At 45.2% G+C, this 17434-nt stretch overlaps 1 protein-coding gene across 1 annotated transcript in view; it reads right to left on the bottom strand.

Moving 5' to 3' along the window:
* The window catches only part of CFAP54 (cilia and flagella associated protein 54), a 1106494-nt gene that overhangs the window by 440551 nt on the left and 648509 nt on the right, over positions 1-17434 (bottom strand). The window contains exon 42 of the mRNA XM_029597529.1: positions 11853-11940. Within this exon, the coding sequence (XP_029453389.1) occupies positions 11853-11940 (88 nt within the window). The remainder of the gene's footprint in view (positions 1-11852; positions 11941-17434) is intronic.

The following is a 17434-nucleotide window of genomic DNA, read 5'->3' on the forward strand; positions in this document are numbered from 1 at the left end:
CGAGGAGAAAGAACAGACGTGAGAATTCGGGTGCAGAAGGCAAGGTGGGAAGTGGAATAAAATGAGTCACTTGGAGAGCCTGTCCATGACCACCCAGATGAGAGTGTTCCCCTTCTACATTGAAAGGTCCACCATAAAATTGGTGGACAGGTGAGTCCAGGTTTCTTCAGGGGCAGTAAGAGGCTGCAGCAGGCCCCAAGATCAGCCCACAGGAGGTTTCTGTTGACAGGCATCTACGAAGGTATGCATGTCATAGGACACGGTGGGCCACCAGTAGTAGCGCTGAAGTAGGGACATAGTCCAGGCACGTTCAGGATGGCTAGCTACTCTAGAATCGTGTGCCCATTGCAGCACTTTTTCACAAAGCCTGCGGGGCACCACTGTTTTCCCTGCAGGTAGGGTCACGGTTGCAGACAGAGAGATGCAGGCTGACTCAATAATATGCTGAGGCTCGTCTTGGGAATCCTCAGGTTCGAACGAATGGGACAAGGCATAAGCCCAGAAATTTTTCTCAGCTGGGCGATAACAGAGGTCAAAGTCAAATCAAGTAAAGAATAGCTCCCAGCAGGCCTGGCCAGCGTTCAAACCCTGGGCGTGCCGGAGATGCTCCAGGTTCTTGTGGTCTGTGAATATCATGAACTGATGTTGGGCGCCCTCCAGCCAGGGGTGCCATGTCTCAAGAGCAAGCTTGATTAAAAGTAGTTCTTGATCCCCAATGCTATAGTTTCGCGCCACAGGGGAGAACTTATGGGAGTAGAAAGAACAAGGACGAAGAACCCATTTTGAGGAATGCTGACTCAACACCGCCCTGGCTCCAATAGCAGAAGCATCAACTTCAATGATGAAGGGGCGATTTGAGTCCAGTGTCGCAAGCAGGGACCTAGCAAGAAGACATCTTTCAGAGCTTGAAAGGCCGCAATAGCCTCTGGGTTCCAGTTCTTAATGTCACTTCCCTTATGGGTAAGGGCCGCGAAGAGTGCAGCAACCAGAGAGTAATTGGCTATGAAGAGGTGGTAGTAGTTGGTAAAACCAAGGAACCGCTGAAGTGCTCGAAGGCCCGTAGGTCGGGGGTCAGTCTTGGATGCTTCGTAGCTTACCGGGATCCATGGAGAAGCCATGCCAGGAAATGATATATCCCAGGAAGGGCAAGCTATGTTTCTCAAATAAGCACTTATCTAGCTTGGCAAAGAGGTGATTCTCCCGCAGGTGCTGCAGCACCATGTGGACATCCAAACGATGGGTAGCACAATCCTTAGAGAAAATAAGGATGTCGTCTAGGTAGGCAACGACCTTGCGAAAGATATCGTTGATCATGCGTTGGAACACCGCAGGGGCGTTGCAAATGCCGAATGGCATCACGAGGTATTCGTAATGCCCATTCCTGGTATTAAAGGCTGACTTCCAGACATCTTCGGGTCGGATACGAACCATGTTGTATGCTCTTTGTAGGTTCAGCTTGGTGAAAATGGTCTCCCCTTGGAGGTGATCAAACAGCTCATTGATCAAAGGCAGAGGGTACTTATCTTTGCGAATGATGGCAATCAAGCTGCAATAGTCTACGCATGGTGGTAGTGACCCATCCTTCTTAGTGACAAAGAAGAAGCCTGCACTGGTGTGCAACGTGGAGGGATGAATAAAGCCTTTAGCCAAGTTTTCATGGATATAATCTGACATAGCTCGGGTCTCAGGTTACTTACAAAGGATAAGTCCTGCCTCTAGGGGGTGTGGTACCCGGTAACAGATCAATGAGGCAGTCAAACTCAAGGTGGTGGGAGGATGTCAGTCTTCTGCATTGAGGACACATCCCCAAAGTCAGCTTATGGCGCAGGAAGGCCAGAGACAGTAACCGCCAGCAGGATCACAGAAGGTGGTTCCACTTTCCTGAGGCAGGTGCAATGACAAGTAGAACTCCATTCGACGGGTTGTAGGGTCTCACAATCAAAGTGGGGTGAGTGGCGCTGAAGCCATGGTAACCCTAACTCCACTGGATGGATGGACTTATCCAGGATGAAGAATTCTACCTCCTCTGCATACAGAATTCCAGTGAGGAGGTGGACAGGAACGGTGACTTGAGAGATCCTTCCATGTAGAGGGTTGCCGTGGATGGAAGGCAATGAGTAGTGGTTTCTCAACGGGAGGGGTAGGAATGCCCAGGAGTTGGGCCAAATCCTTCATGAGGAAATTCCCGCCGACTCCTGAATCGACCAAAGCCAAGGTGGGGAAGGAACAGGAGTTCCAGGTCAAGGTAGCTGATAGCGTTAGCTGGGGGGCCGGAGAGGTAGCGCCCAAGTTCAGGACCCCTACTGAACTCAGGCCAGCGAGTTTTCCGGACGGATGGGACATGAAGACAGGCGGCATCCTGCAGCTCTGCAGTACAAGCATAGACACGAATGCCTCCACCTAAGGCGCTCCTTGGGGGTGAGGCATCCATGTCCCAGCTGCATGGGTTCCTCGAGCTTAGTAGATGGCAAGCTTCATTGGTTGCAGGGCTCACCACAGATGGAGAGCGAGAACGTTCCGCAGTGGGACGCCGGTGTACTCGAGCTTCCTGGTGGTGCTCCTGGAGGTGATGGTCTATGCAACCCACAAAGTCGATGAAATCCTCGAGAGAGGAGGGTAGTTTGCAGGCTGCAAGCTCATCTTTGAGTTGGGCAACAGGCCATCTAGGTAAATGGCTTGGAGGCAATTCTCCTGCCAGCCCAACTCTGTTGCGAGGGTCCGGAATTCTATAGTATATTCGTTGAGTGCTCAGTGATCTTGCCGCCGAAGCAGAAGATTTGAATTAGCAGTAGTCTGCCTCCCTGGATCATCAAAGGTCTGACGAAATGTATCACAAAGCGTGATAGTTCCTGGAGAAGAGAGTCTGCATGCTCCCATAAGGGAGAAGCCCATGCTAAAGACATTATCAATGATCCACAAGGATATTATGGGCAGCGTCCACCTAAATCTTATATCGCAACTCCGCCTTCACACATCAAAAAGACCTATCAGATATAATTACAAAGGTACTTTACATGCTCCCCCGATTAAAACTTCACTAACTAAACGAGCTCTCTCCACAGCCGGACCCACCCTTTGGAACTCATTACCGCCAGATCTTCGACTAGAAACCTGCCATCTATCTTTCAAGAAAAACCTAAAAACGTGGCTCTTCCGGCAAGCCTTTCCGGAATCGCAGGGTCACTGGTCAAAGAGCAAAATAGCTCATTATAAAGTCCACGACCGCCCTTATACCCTCAGGACCCGAATACGCCTTAACTGGATAGTCCACTTGTTATGAATGACCCTTTCTTGATGCATTAGCCCACTAACTCATGCTCTTCCCATAGTTATGCCCCACAACAGTGCTCACTGTCACCAGTATACCCTAACCAGTACATTTCAACCTTACCCACCATTTATTTGCAGTTAATCGTATCATTTATTCATGTTATTTGACGAATTTTTGTCGTCTATTTTATATTTTTATATTTAATTTTTAATATTTATTGATTTACCTTCTTTTGTTCAATACTCGGTTTATTGTTTAATGTAACGCTGTATGTTCTTTTGTTCAATACTCTGTTTATTGTTTAATATAACGCCTTACCGGCGACAGTTTTGTTCTATGGAAACCGACTTGATTTGATATGTATATCGAGAATGTCGGTATATAAAAACCCTAAATAAATAAATAAATAAATAAATAAATAAAGCCTTGCCCTCTAGACATGACAGGATGAAGGTCATCTTCGTGAGGTCGTCCTGGAAGACAGATGGTTGCACAGCAAACAGCATATAGCATTGGTCAATGAAGCCTCTACAGAGCTTCGGGTCCCCATTGAAGCGGGATGGAGCGGGCAGGACAAGCAGAACTCTGGTTGAGGTAGCCAGTGCCTGAGAAATGAGTGGTGTGGTTGTGGAAGCCGCAGAACCAGAACGAGAGTTCAGATGGGCATTGAGGCGTTCGATGGAGTTAGCCAATGCCTCCAAGAACTGGATCTTAAAGGCCAGGCCCGGAATGGCCTGGAGAGCGGAGGGCTCTGCCAGGTCCATGGTCTTGGCAATCTGTCGGGAGGCAGGGCCGAATGGGAAGCAGAGGCCGACTGGAGCTTCGCCAATACCAGCTCTCATTCCCCACAGATTCAGCCCTTGGGTACCGGGGCCAACTGGTCTTAGGTGGGCCTCCGCGTGGTTGATCCCGGAGAGAGTGTCCAAGGCAGGGTGCCAGGAAGCAGCAGAGGCGCAGGGTCCGATAGAGCAAAGTCAAAGACAAGGCCAGGTTCCAGGAGCCCAGACAGACTGAAGCAGGTAAGCAATTAGGAACAAAGTTAAGTCCAGGCTTGTGACTAGGTAGGAGCCTAAAAGAAGGCCAGGTCATAAGGCAAGGCAATCAGCTGGAGATGAGATCAGGTTCAAGCTGGAGTCAGGGCAAGTGGCTGAAGACAAGGTCAGGTTCAAGCTGAAGTCAGGGCAAGTGGCTGAAGATAAGGTTAGGTTCAAGCTGAGGTCAAAACCAAGGAATCCATCCGGGGAGTAGTCAGGTACAAACGAGGTTCAAAGCCAAGGAATCTGTCCAAAGGGTAGTTGGAATAGGAAGCTGGAACAGGAACAGGTACTGGAACAGGAATATGAACGAGCAGCAACTGTTATGGTACCGGGCTGTGCCCCGGTCCCTCCACTCACCTCGGGGCCGGCCCGGCCAGCTGTTGCTCCATCCCAGCTGGCAGGCCTCGTCGGGGCCTCTCCCACAGTGCTCCCTCCTTGAGGAAGACACTGCCGATCCGTCGCGGCTGGTCCTGCCTCCTAGGCGCGCGTGCACACGCAGGAGCTCCACATTTAAAGGGGCCAGCGCGGGAACAGGCAGGACAGCCCCCAGATGACATCAGAAGCTGTGGAGTACAATTTACAGTCTGTTTCTGGAAGAGTCTGTGCAAGAAATTCAGGATCATCTTGGATTTCACATTGACTTATCATCCTCAGAGCAATGGACAGACAGAACGGGTTAATTAGACCCTGAAGGCCTTTTTGAGGGCTTATGTAAACCAGCATATAGACACCTGGGCATCCCTTCTCTCATGGGAAAGTTCTGTTATAATAACCACGTGGGAAGCTCAACTGGTTCCTCGCCCTTCTACTTAGTCTTCAGATGTTACTCTTGGGTACCCCTGCCTGTCTCCACCTCAGTTTCCTGCCCAGAAACTGATATAAGGGGACAAGAGCTCCAAGATCTGTGGCAAAAGATGCATCATCTCCCGGGGCTCCTACAACTCCCAATCCACCAGGCAACGCTGTGGGGCTAGACTCAGCACAAGGACGGATGGCATCGCTTGAACTGAGTCCAATCGGGGAAGCTGCAGCGGTAGTAACTGCGTCACTAGAAAGATCGGGAGGACTGTTTACTTCCTCCCCTCAAGTGGAGGGCGATTTCGGCATAGACCGAGCTGCTACCAGCAGGATGGGAGCTGGTTTGGCAGCGAAGACTACTCAGCCTCTAAGATCTCCGGACTCTCAAGGTATTCCTCTACCTGAAAGTATAAATGTTATGCCTTCTTTATTTGATGAAAAGCCTAAGGTGGTGACTATGGATCTGATATGGCAGGCAGTTATGTCGACTCAAAAGGCCTTGATGACTTTGTCTTTGAATATAAAAGAAATGCAGACAACTTTATATAATTGGACTCCAGAAATAAACAAACATACAGTTAATTTGGTGAAGTTAGATGAGGAACTGAACCAGATAAAACAAGTACAATCCTCTATAATTCAAGGAGAATCATTGCTGGAGAAAAAGATGGAAAATATAGAGAACTCACTTAGGTATAATAACCTAAGGATATTGAACTTCCCAAAGTGTAAGCTGACATCGACAAAAGAACAACTAAAGAATTATTTTCAAGAAGTTTTGTTACTATCTTCAGATAATCTACCAAAGATATTAAAGGCATACTTCTTACCGAAGAAGAAAGATGAAGAACAAGTAAATGAAAATGTACAACAAGAAGATTTGGCACTAAATGTTACTGATTTAATAGAGACTTCTTATAGCTCCCAAATAGAAAAGCGGGGAACTTTATTGGTGAAGTTTCATTTATCTGAAGAAAGAGATGCTATATTAAAATTATATCTAAATAAAAGATCGTGTTTATATCTAGGGGAAAAATTATGGGTATATCCTGATGTCTCTAAGGAGACCCAGATAAGACGCAAAAAATTTTTAGTTCTTGCAAGTCAGGCCAGAACTTTTGGGATCCAAATAAGTATCAGATTCCCTTGTAAATGTGTAATGAAAACACAAGGAGTAAGATATGTTTATTTTGACCCTGATCAGTTGGAGAAGTACTTAGAGAGTTGCAGGAGTAATAACATCATCTTCATATTGTAGGAATTCTAGTAAACTCCGTGAACTCTCAATGTATGGTTTAATAATGTATGATTACTCTTGCGAATAGGAACTCCCCCCTCAGTTGTTGTTTGGTATTATGGAGATTTGACTTATTGGTTGGAATGACGTACGTTCTTTCTTGGAAAATATATTAATGTTCTATGAATGTATTCCTGAATTATGTTGTTATCTTGAATTTGATTTGTCAAATTTGAAATATGCAAAATTAAAAATTAAAAAAAAAAACAAATGAATAAAAATATTAAGCAAAAATAAAATAATAAGAATACTTTTAGCCAAAAAGACAAGCGACTTGGAAGAGAGATATTAAATGTGTCTTTGTGCTCTAGTGGAAGAAAAATGACCGAGGAGACTCAAACTGTTCAGAGGGAACACGCGCATATGCGCAGGTATTTAGGTCTTTCTGAACTCAGAGAGCATATATTTTTCGGCACCATCAAGATGATGTCACCCAGTTGTATGGCTGAAATTAATCTTGCTTGACTATGGAGAAAGGTATGTGCGGGTTTCCGCAGGTAGTGTACTTTTGGCTGGGTTTAATAAAAGGCATTCCTGGGGTATGTTTAGGTTGGGAGAGTGAACAGAATGAGTATATTGACATTTTCAATTAAGCACTTTCACTGCTTGCAAAAAACATCAGGTATAAAGTATACCCGTCTCATCTTACAACATATATAATTTTCATTCCAGGCATTTTAAGAATCCTTAAGAAAATCTGGATATGCAGTCATCCTATCATATACTGGACATTCAAGAGGTCCTGTGCTACAACTGGACTAAAAGGTCAATGGGGGGGGGGGGGGGCAAATAGAGAACTTAAATAAAATCTTTGTTTATCAAGAGAAGCTATCTATAGATAGCCCTAGCTGGCAGGCACAGCATTCATCTCTTTGACATAAGGCTTTAGATTATGCTCTACAGGAACATGGCCATAGCTTTGGGGAATTTGGTGAGAGAGGTAACGATGGTGGGGCCACTTGGCAATAGTGATCATAACATGATCTCATTTGAACTAATGACTGGAAGGAGGACAATATGTAAATCTACAGCTCTAACACTAGGTCTAGAACAAATAAATGTGAATCAGTTATTTTATTTTTAGGATAATAGAAGGACTGGGGGCACTCAGTGAAGTTAGCAAGTAGCACATTTAAAACTAATTGGAGAAAATTCTTTTTCATTCAACGCACAATTAAGCTCTGGAATTTGCTGCCAGAGGATGTGGTTAGTGCAGTTAGTGTAGCTGGGTTTAAAAAAGATTTGGATAAGTTCGTGCAGGAGAAGTCCATTAACTGCTGTTAATCAAGTTGACTTAGGGAATAGCCACTGCTATTACTGGCATCAGTAGCATGGGATCTACTTAGTGTTTGGGTACTTGCCAGGTACTTGTAGCCTGGATTGGCCACTGTTAGAAACAGGATGCTGGGCTTGATGGACCCTTGCTCTGACCCAGTATGGCAATTTCTTATGTAATCAGCCTGCATGATGGAGATATCAATATTAGAGCAAGAGGCACAGTTCCTCCTTTCCTATCACTCACTCACTCTTTCATCGTTAGAGGGGGGCCCACTCCAGATGAATTGCCCCTGGTCCTCAAACCTTGCCTACCATCTGCCCTGCCTTTCCTAGAACAATTTAATTAAATTAATTCCAAACTGAATTGTTTATGATAAACTTTGCTAATTTAGAGTTAAATAATCAAAAACTGGCAACTTGGTATAAAATATGTGGATATTTTTACCCACAGGTTTTGCACCAGTAATCAAAGTGAAACTATGCTCATAATATTACACACAGAAAGGTGAATTTTCAAAAAGTTGCTTATGTAAAACTTAGTATATATGTGCATTTTATAAACTTCAAGCATACATGAAAGTAAAAGATGTAAGTAAAAGGTACGGTCCAGGGCGATTCCAGGGGCAGTTCCATGGCAAGGCCAATATTTATTCATGTAAGATGCTATTTTATAAGAAACAAGCCGTTAAGCCCGTTAAAACGGGCTACATCCCTCTGTCTCTCACCTCCCCCCTCTTTCTCTCTCCCCTCACTCTTCACCACCCCCTCCCTCACCCACTCCTCCCCACCCTCCCTCTCCTATCACTCAGTCCCCTCCCTCCCACTCAGTCTCACTCACTCCCTCCCCCCTCTCTCCCTCCCTCTCACTCACTCAGTCCCACTCACTCTCACTCAGTCCCCACTCCCTCCGTCCTCTCCCTCAGTCCCACTCCCTCCCTCCTCTCCCTCAGTCCCACTCCCTCCCTCCCTCTCACTTAGTCCCACTCCCTCCCTCAGTCCCTCCCCCTCACTCAATCCCTCCCTCCCACTCAGTCACTCCCTCCCCCTCCCTCTCACTCACTCAGTCCCACTCACTCTCCCTCAGTCCCACTCCCTCCCTCTCTCTCCCAGTCCCACTCCCTCCCTCAGTCCCCCCTCTCCCTCTCACTCAGTCCCACTCCCTCCCTCTCACTCAGTCCCTCCCCCTCACTCAATCCCTCCCTCCCACTCAGTCCCTCCCTCTCACTCAGTCACTCCCTCCCACTCTCTCTCTCCGTCCCTCCCTCCCACTCAGTCCGTCCCTCCCTCTCTCTCTCTTCTCCCTCCCTCGCTACCGCCCGCTGTCGCCGCTACCGCCGCCGCTCGCTACCGCCATCGCCGCTACCGCCGTCGCTACCGCCACCGCTCGCTACCGCCGTCGCCGCCCGCTGCCGGTACCGCCGCCGCCGCCGCCGCCCGCTGCTGCCGCTGGACGCCGCCATTTTTTTTCTTTCTGAAGCTGCCTCAGAGCGACGTGCTCGCCCGCACATGCGCGGTAGAGCTGGTCTCTACTGCGCATTTGCGGGCCGTCGGTCACAGGCCATTTATAAGGTAGATTAAAGGCATGTAGCTTACTCACGTATATTTACATCTGCTCTTTATTTGCTATGATAGTAAATGTCCTTTCTCAGGACCTTGCCCCTGTCATGTGATGGGGCAGAGTCTGGTTGGCACCATTTTGGAAATAGCACCAACTGGGCCCAGGGCTAGGGGGTGCCCTGGGCCCTCAATCTTTGCTGATATCCCAATTTTGAGGTAATGGGGTTTGGGAGGTTCCAGGGGGCCACTAGGCCACCACCATTACTTTTGGTCTATTGCGGGGGCACGGAGGGTATAAGAGAGAGCCCTACCGGCCTATTTTTTTTTTATTGAAAAGGGGAGCAGGGGGTTTTCAAGAACTAAGGAGCTGGGTTGGCTGGGGTGGGGGATCGTTGTGTGGCTACTTTTACTTTTTTTTTTGGGGTGGCCTCGGTGTGAGCGGGTGGGTCTATAAGACCCCTGGCGATGTTTACATTAATTCTAGGGGGTGCTGCGTTGGGCCGCTGGGCCCTTAAATCTACTGTAGGATCATTGCAACCCATGTTAGGGTCTCTGTTCCCATGGTAGATTAACTTTTGTCCAAAAGGTGTAGATAAAACAATGTGGCTGACAAAATTCTAAGTCAGCTGTGTTATTTTATTTACATAGGATTAGGTATGCATGAGCTGCTTTGAATGGATTTGCAAAATTCATGCATGCAAATGCCATGCAAAGCAGCTCATTGTAACTGGGACAAGTTTCAGGCCTAAAATATCTATTTATTTATTTATTTGACAGTCATTTCTATACCGCATTATCTCTGAAGGTCATTGCGGTCTACAAAGCAATTGATAAATACATAAAAATTTAAAAACAAACAATACAACAAACGGATCAGTAGTAACCATGCTGTCTAAGTGCAGGTAAATTTGGAGTACTTAATTACAATCCTGTGAAATGTCTACTCATACTATATTCCCAAAATGTCTATTGAAGAGCCAAATTTTCAATAGCTTTTAAAGTGGTGGTAATTACCTCAGTTCTTAGTTTTTTGGGCATGTTGTTCCATAATATTGGGCAACCTACAGAGAGCGTTTGATCCCTGATCTCGCCAAGATGTGACAATTTAATAGAAGGGACTTCAAGGAGCTTCCTGTTCTGTGACCTAAGATTTCTCATAGGCATATATATCCTCAAAGCAGCACCAAGCCAGGGCGCATTAGCCAGATTTAATAATTTTTGCATAAACATAAGCAATTTATATTCGATTTAAGAATAGATAGGAAGCCCATGTAATCTTGCAAGAGCTGAAGTAACATTGTCGAATCTATTGTAGTCTGTCAGTAAATGGGCAGCTGAATACTGCAATAATTGCAATTGTCTCAATGATGAGTCAGAAAGCCCCAAAGAGAGAGAATAATAATAAAGACTAGGAAAAAGCAGTGTTGGAAGAACAAATATGAAGTCAGAAACATCTAAAAACGGTTTAAGACATTTCAATAAACGAATCTTATAATGCACAATATCATGAATATTGCATGATATCATCACAATATATGTTGTTTAATAGGGATGTGAATCGGGCTTCGGACAATTGAAAATATCGGACGATATTTTCAAAATCATCAGAAATCGGGGGCTCCCCCAAAGCGATAGGAAAACCCCACGATATTGATCGTGGGGGTTCCCTTATCGTTTTGGGGGAGGGCGGGAAAAACGGCACACAAAAATAACCCCTAAACCCACCCCGAACCTTTAAAACTAACCCCTTAGCTTCCCCCACCCTCCCGACGCCCCCAAAATCTTTTTACAGATACCTGGTGGTCCCATGGGGGTCCCGGGAGCGATCTCCCGCTCCCGGGCCGTCGGCTGCCACTAATCAAAATGGCGCCGATGGCCCTTTGCCCTTACAATGTGACAGGGTATCCGTGCCATTGGCCGGACCCTGTCACATGGTAGGAGCACTGGATGGCCGGCGCCATCTTGTGCTCCTACCATGTGACAGGGGCTGACCAATGGCACCAGCTAAGTAGTGGCAAAATCTTTATTTAACTGGATAAGTTGGAACTTATTTGGCTAACTTGAATATCTATTCCTGCTTCTTTTGCATGCATGCAAATATTGCAAGGTAAATTTACATGTATTTTATAACCCATGTGTATTTTGTAAACAGCCCAGAACAGAGTCTGGTAATGGGCGGGAAATAAATTGCTACAAATAAATAAATAAATAGATAGATACTGGAGTAGATCTGCGTGTGGCCATATATTTTTAAAGCTACCCTCTCTGATTTGCCTCTTCTTTTTCTGCACCTCAATTTCTGGCACAAAACTACGCATGTGTTTACTATCTCCTACTTAACTCTACCTAAAGGAATATAGAACAAAGTAAAAGTACACACATGGCTTATATATGTACATATTTTTACCCACATACAAGCTAGTTAATAATTAAATTGCCGATTTCCATGAGTAGAACAGTGTTTTACATGCAAAACATGCCATAGATTGTTGCCCTTTTAGGATACAGTCAAATCACCCAAACATAACTAGTACACAAAGATACATCACACCAGAACACAAATATAGCAGTTCTTGTGAAATGGCATCCTCTATTAAATCAATGGAAATGTTACCTTTGATGTCTGTTATATATGTGAAGATTTCCAAGTTCATGAAGTGCCTGAGCTTTAAGTTCTCGCTTTCTACTGGCATGCAGAACTGCTGTTTTCCACCAATTAAAAAAAAGAGAGATTCTAACATCAAATCACTATAACTCCAATAACATTCTATGAAATATCATTTTCTATTCTGAACACAATGGACCAACATTAGAATATTAAAAAGAAATAATTGTCTTATTGTTTATGGAGGTTTTCAGAACAGTTTAGGTTGATTCACTCATATGCAATTAAATGAGCAGAGTCCATTTTGGAACACAGATAGAACACTTTTGAAACATTTTTAATAAGAATATTCAAATAACCTGCTAAAATATAGATTTAAAAAAACATGTTAATTAGTTTCTCCCTGATAACATTTATTTTAGAAAAAAGAAATTCCTTCTCTGTGTTGAAAACACCTTAATAAAGAATCAGACTCTTCTTGACTGTACTCCATGATTACTCTTAAACAGGTCCCAAAGACAAAAGGTTAGGATTTGTAGTTGAGAATCGTTAAAACATGGATACAGCAAAATTGCTTACCTTGTAATAGGTGTTATCCCAGAACAGCAGGATGGAGTCCTCACATCATTGATGGAGCCCTGGTATGGAAAACTTTCTGTCAAAGTTTCTAGAAACTTTTGAGTGGCCCTGTGAGCCCACTGAGCATGCCCAGCATGCCATGATATTCTCTGCCACAGGGGTCTCTCTTCAGTCTCGTATGTAGTAATAAGCTGTAGCAATAGATGTTATCCCAGGACAGCAGGATGTAGTCCTCACATATGGGTGATGTCATTGATGGAGCCCTATTACGGAAAACTTTCTGTTAAAGTTTCTAGAAACTTTTGACTGGCCCTGTGAGGCCACTGAGCATGCCCAGCATGCCATGATATTCTCAGCCACAGGAGTCTCCCTTCAGTCTCGTATGTAGCAATAAGCTTTAGCAAAAATAAAATAATAAAACGTATCGGACCCAACTCCGCGGGGTGGTGGGTGGGTTTCGTGAAGACTACATCCTGCTGTCCTGGGATAACACCTATTACAAGGTAAGCAATTTTGGTTTATCCCAGGACAAGCAGGATGCTAGTCCTCACATATGGGTGATTAGCAAGCTAGAGGCTGAGTCATTTTGTAGTGAAGCAACAGTGAGGTATTGTTGTTGAAAATGAGGCAGCCGAAGATCACAGCAGATTGGATGTAGAAGGAGTTGGGATTAAAATGGAAACAAGTTCTTTAAAACAGATTGTCCATATGCTGAATCTTGTCGTCCTTGTTTGTCCACACAGTAATGAGCTGCAAAGGTGTGAAGAGAACTCCATGTTGCCGCTTTACATATGTCAATAATTGGCACTGAACGATAGTGTGCTACTGAGGTTGACATTGCTCTTACTGAATGCGCCTTTACTCGCCCTTGGAGAGGAAGGCCTGCTTTTTCATAGCAAAACTGTATGCAATCTGCTAGCCAATTGGATAGAGTATGTTTACCCACTGCTTTTCCCGGTTTGTTTGGATCATAAGATACAAAGAGTTAAGTGGATTTCCTGAAGACTGCAGTGCGGTCTAAGTAAAAGGCTAGCGCACACCTACAGTCCAAGGTATGTAAGGCCCGTTGTCCTTGGTGAGAATGAGGCCTTGGAAAGAATGTAGGCAAAACTATGGATTGGTTCAAGTGGAATTCCGTAACTACTTTGGGAAGGAATTTTGGATGTGTACGGAGAACCACTCTGTCATGTAGGAATTTTGTATAGGGTGAATACATGACAAGTACTTGTAACTCACTAACCCTTCTAGCTGATGTAATGGCTATATGGAAGATAGTCTTCCATGTGAGAAATTTAACATCACAGGAATTCATGGGTTCAAAAGGAGAACGCATGTGTCTTGTTAAGACCAAATTCAGGTCCCATTCTGTGACAGGTGGCCAAATTGGTGGTTTAATGTGAATTAAACCTCTCATAAATCTATTGACAAGAGGATGTATAGATATTGGTGCATCTCCCATCTTGTTATGGTAAGCTGAGATTGCACTTAAATGTACTCTTACAGATGATGTCTGGAGACCAGAATCTGAAAGATGGCAGAAGTAGCCTAGTAGAGAAGTTGTGGGGCAGGAGAAAGGGTCAATACTCTTTTGCATGCACCACACGGCAAATCTTTTCCATTTGGAAGAATAATTCTTTCGTGTTGAAGGTTTATGTGAAGCTATAAGCACTCGAGATACATTGGTTGAAAGATTGAGTGGTTGTAAAATCAAGCTTTCAACATCCATGCTGTCAGGGATAGGGATTGAAGGTTGGGATGGCGCAACCGACCCTGATCCTGAGTTTTGAGAGTGGGAGCCATACCCAGGCGAATTGGTTCTCTGATCGAGAGGTCTAGAAGTGTGGGAAACCATACTTATCAAGGCCAATACAGGGCTATGAGTATCATGGACCCCTTGTCCTGTTGTAGCTTCACTAGAGTTTTGGTTATGAGCGGTATTGGAGGATACACGTATAGAAGGCCTGAGTTCCAAGGGCGAGCAAAGGCGTCCTTAGCTAGTTGGTGATTCTGTCTGTGCAGAGCGCAGAATTTGTCCACTTTGTGATTCAGGCATGACGCAAAGAGGTCTATTGTCGGTTCTCCCCAACATTGAAATATCCTGGTCGCTACTAAGGGATCCAGGGACCATTCGTGTGGTTGGAACTGGCGACTGAGTCGATCCGCCACTACGTTGTGAATGCCTGCCAGGTAAGTTGCTCGAAGAAACATGGAATGTGTCAGGGCCCAGTCCCAAATCTGAGCGGCTTCTTGACAGAGGAGATATGAGCCCATACCTCTCTTTTTGTTGATGTACCACATGGCTACTGTGTTGTCCATTTGGATCAGAACAGTCTTGTGTGAAAGGCAGTCCTTGAACACATGCAGAGCATAACGTATAGCTCGAAGTTCCAGGAAATTGATTTGAAATGTTGCTTCAAGTTTTGTCCAAGTACCCTGAGTTTGGAGATTGTTTATGTGAGCTCCCCAACCCAAGGTGGATGCATCTGTAGTTAAAGTTATCTGTGGGACTGGTTGCTGGAAGGGAAGGACCTTGCGCAAATTGTCCTTGTTCGCCCACCAAAGTACAGATGAATGTAGCTGGTGCGTTACTTGAATTGGAGAGTACAGTGGTTGAATGGCTTGGATCCATTGTGATCTTAAAGTCCGTTGAGTTACCCTCATGGCTAACCTTGCCATAGGAGTGACATGAACTGTGGAAACCATGTGGCCTAGTACGGTTAGAAACTGATGAGCTGTTGCTTGTTTCTTTGAGTGAATCGAGTTTGCCAGTAGGGAAAGTGTGTCTGCCCGATCCTCGGGTAGAAAAGCTTTTGAAAGTATGGTGTTCAATTCTGCTCCTATGAATTGAAGCTGATGAGACAGAATGAGATGGAACTTTTGATAATTGATGAGAAAACCCATGGAATGAAGTAGAGTAATTGTTCAACTGAGAGAAGCCAGAACTCCTTGTTGAGATTGACTTCTGATGAGCCAGTCGTCTAAGTAGGAAAAGACATGGACACTTTCTTTGTGTAAGTGTGCTGTTATTACTGCCAGACATTTGGTGAATACTCTGGGAGCAGAGGCAAGTCCAAATGGTAGAACTCTGTACTGGAAATGTTGATGGCCTACCATGAAGCGCAGATACTTGTGATGAGGGGGAAATATTGGAATGTGAGCATAAGCGTCTTGAAGATCCAGAGAACAAAGCCAATCTCCTGTTTGAAGAAGTGGAAGCATGGTTCCTAGAGAAACCATCCTGAACTTTTCTTTCTTCAGAAATTTGTTGAGATTACTGAGGTCTAGGATGGGACATAGGCCTCCGGTTTTCTTTGGAATGAGGAAATAACGGGAATAGAATCCTCTGCCCTGCTGAGTCCGAGGCACCGGCTCTACAGCTCTGGCTCTCAGAAGGGTGGATAATTCTACTTTTAATTGGATTATGTGATTTTCGCTTAGAGAAAGAGGTCTCGGAGGAGAATCTCTTAGAATTGAGAGGAAATTGAGTTGGTAACCTTGAGATATTATTGCAAGTACCCATTGGTCTGTTGTTATTTGTAACCAATGGTGGTAAAAGAATGATACTCGACCTCCTACCGGAAGTTCTGGATGAGGATTGGAGAGATGGCTTTGGTCTCTGAGAAAGGCCTCAAAAGCCAGCAGCCGGTACTGTTTGTGGCGGAGGTTGAGGTCTAGCCACCCTAGGTTGTCTGGGCTGAGCTCTTTGTTGCGGCCTAGAAGATCTGCCCCTTGATGGAGGGTAATAATGCCTCTGTCGATAGAAGGGCCTTCTAGGTTCTTTTCTTTGAGGCCTACGAGTTGACTGTGTAGCTGGATCCTGTGGAATCAATGAAAGTTGCTGCGGGGTTTCTGTGTGCTCTTTCAGTTGAGCAACCGCATCTTGTACCTTGGAACCAAAAAGGTTATTGCCAAGACATGGGAGGTCAACTAATTTTTCTTGGACTTCAGGCCTGAGGTCCAAGGCTTTAAGCCATGCCCAACGTTTTGCACTTATTCCAGATGCAGCCACTCTGGATGCTGTTTCAAAGCCATCATAGGCAGCACGGACTTCTTGCTTGCCTGCCTCTAGTCTTTGTGGATAATTACCTGGGCTGCTTCTTGATGTTGCTGTGGCAATGATGGTATAAACTCTTGCATCTGTTTCCACAGATTTCTTTGATATTGAGTCATATATAATTGGTAAGAAGATATTTTAGAATTTAACATGGCTCCTTGATAAACCTTCCTTCCCAGGAATCTGTGATCTTTTCCTGGGGGAGTTGAGGAATGTGGTTTTATCCTTTTCGACTTCTTTTGTGCAGATTCTACCACCACCGATTGGTGTGGAAGCTGTGACATTTGGTAGCCAGCAGCAGACTGCACCAAATAAGTAGTGTCCATTCTTTTATTTACAGCAGGCACTGATCATGGATGCTCCCAAAGCCGATGTTGTAGGTCCAGAAGGACGTCATGGACAGGTATGGCTACTACTTGCTTTGGAAGGTCCGCAAATTGGAGAACCTCCAACATTTGTTGCCTTGAATCTTCCTCTGTCACCAAGGTGAAGGGTATGGTGTCCACAATATCCTGGATGAAATTTGTGAATGATAAATCCTCCGGTGGAGATTTCTTCCTTGGGTCTGGAGGTGAAGGATCTGACATGAAATCTTCAGATGAAGTGTCTGTGTGTCCTTCATCCCAAGTATCGTATGGATCTTCTCGAGGAGATATTGGAGAAGATCTAGGCGGACGAGGAAGCCCTGAAGGACCTGGTTGCGGGTCATCGAGGGGTATCCCTTCAGGCTGTTCTTTCCGAGGCTTGGGAGGAAGAGCACCGACTACCTCATCAAATCTCTTCATTATGAGTTGATAGAGTGCTAGTTCTGGATGTCCTGGGTCCCCAGGTGGGATTGGCATCGATGGTATCGGGGCCGGTATCGAAGATGGCGTTGGTGTCATTGATGGTCGTGCTGGTATCACTTTAGGCTGTGGTGCCGGCATCGGCGTAGGCACCAGCTTCGGTGGAATCACCG

The sequence above is a fragment of the Rhinatrema bivittatum genome, chromosome 4 (genome assembly GCF_901001135.1).
Source record: "Rhinatrema bivittatum chromosome 4, aRhiBiv1.1, whole genome shotgun sequence".
Lineage (NCBI taxonomy): Eukaryota > Metazoa > Chordata > Amphibia > Gymnophiona > Rhinatrematidae > Rhinatrema > Rhinatrema bivittatum.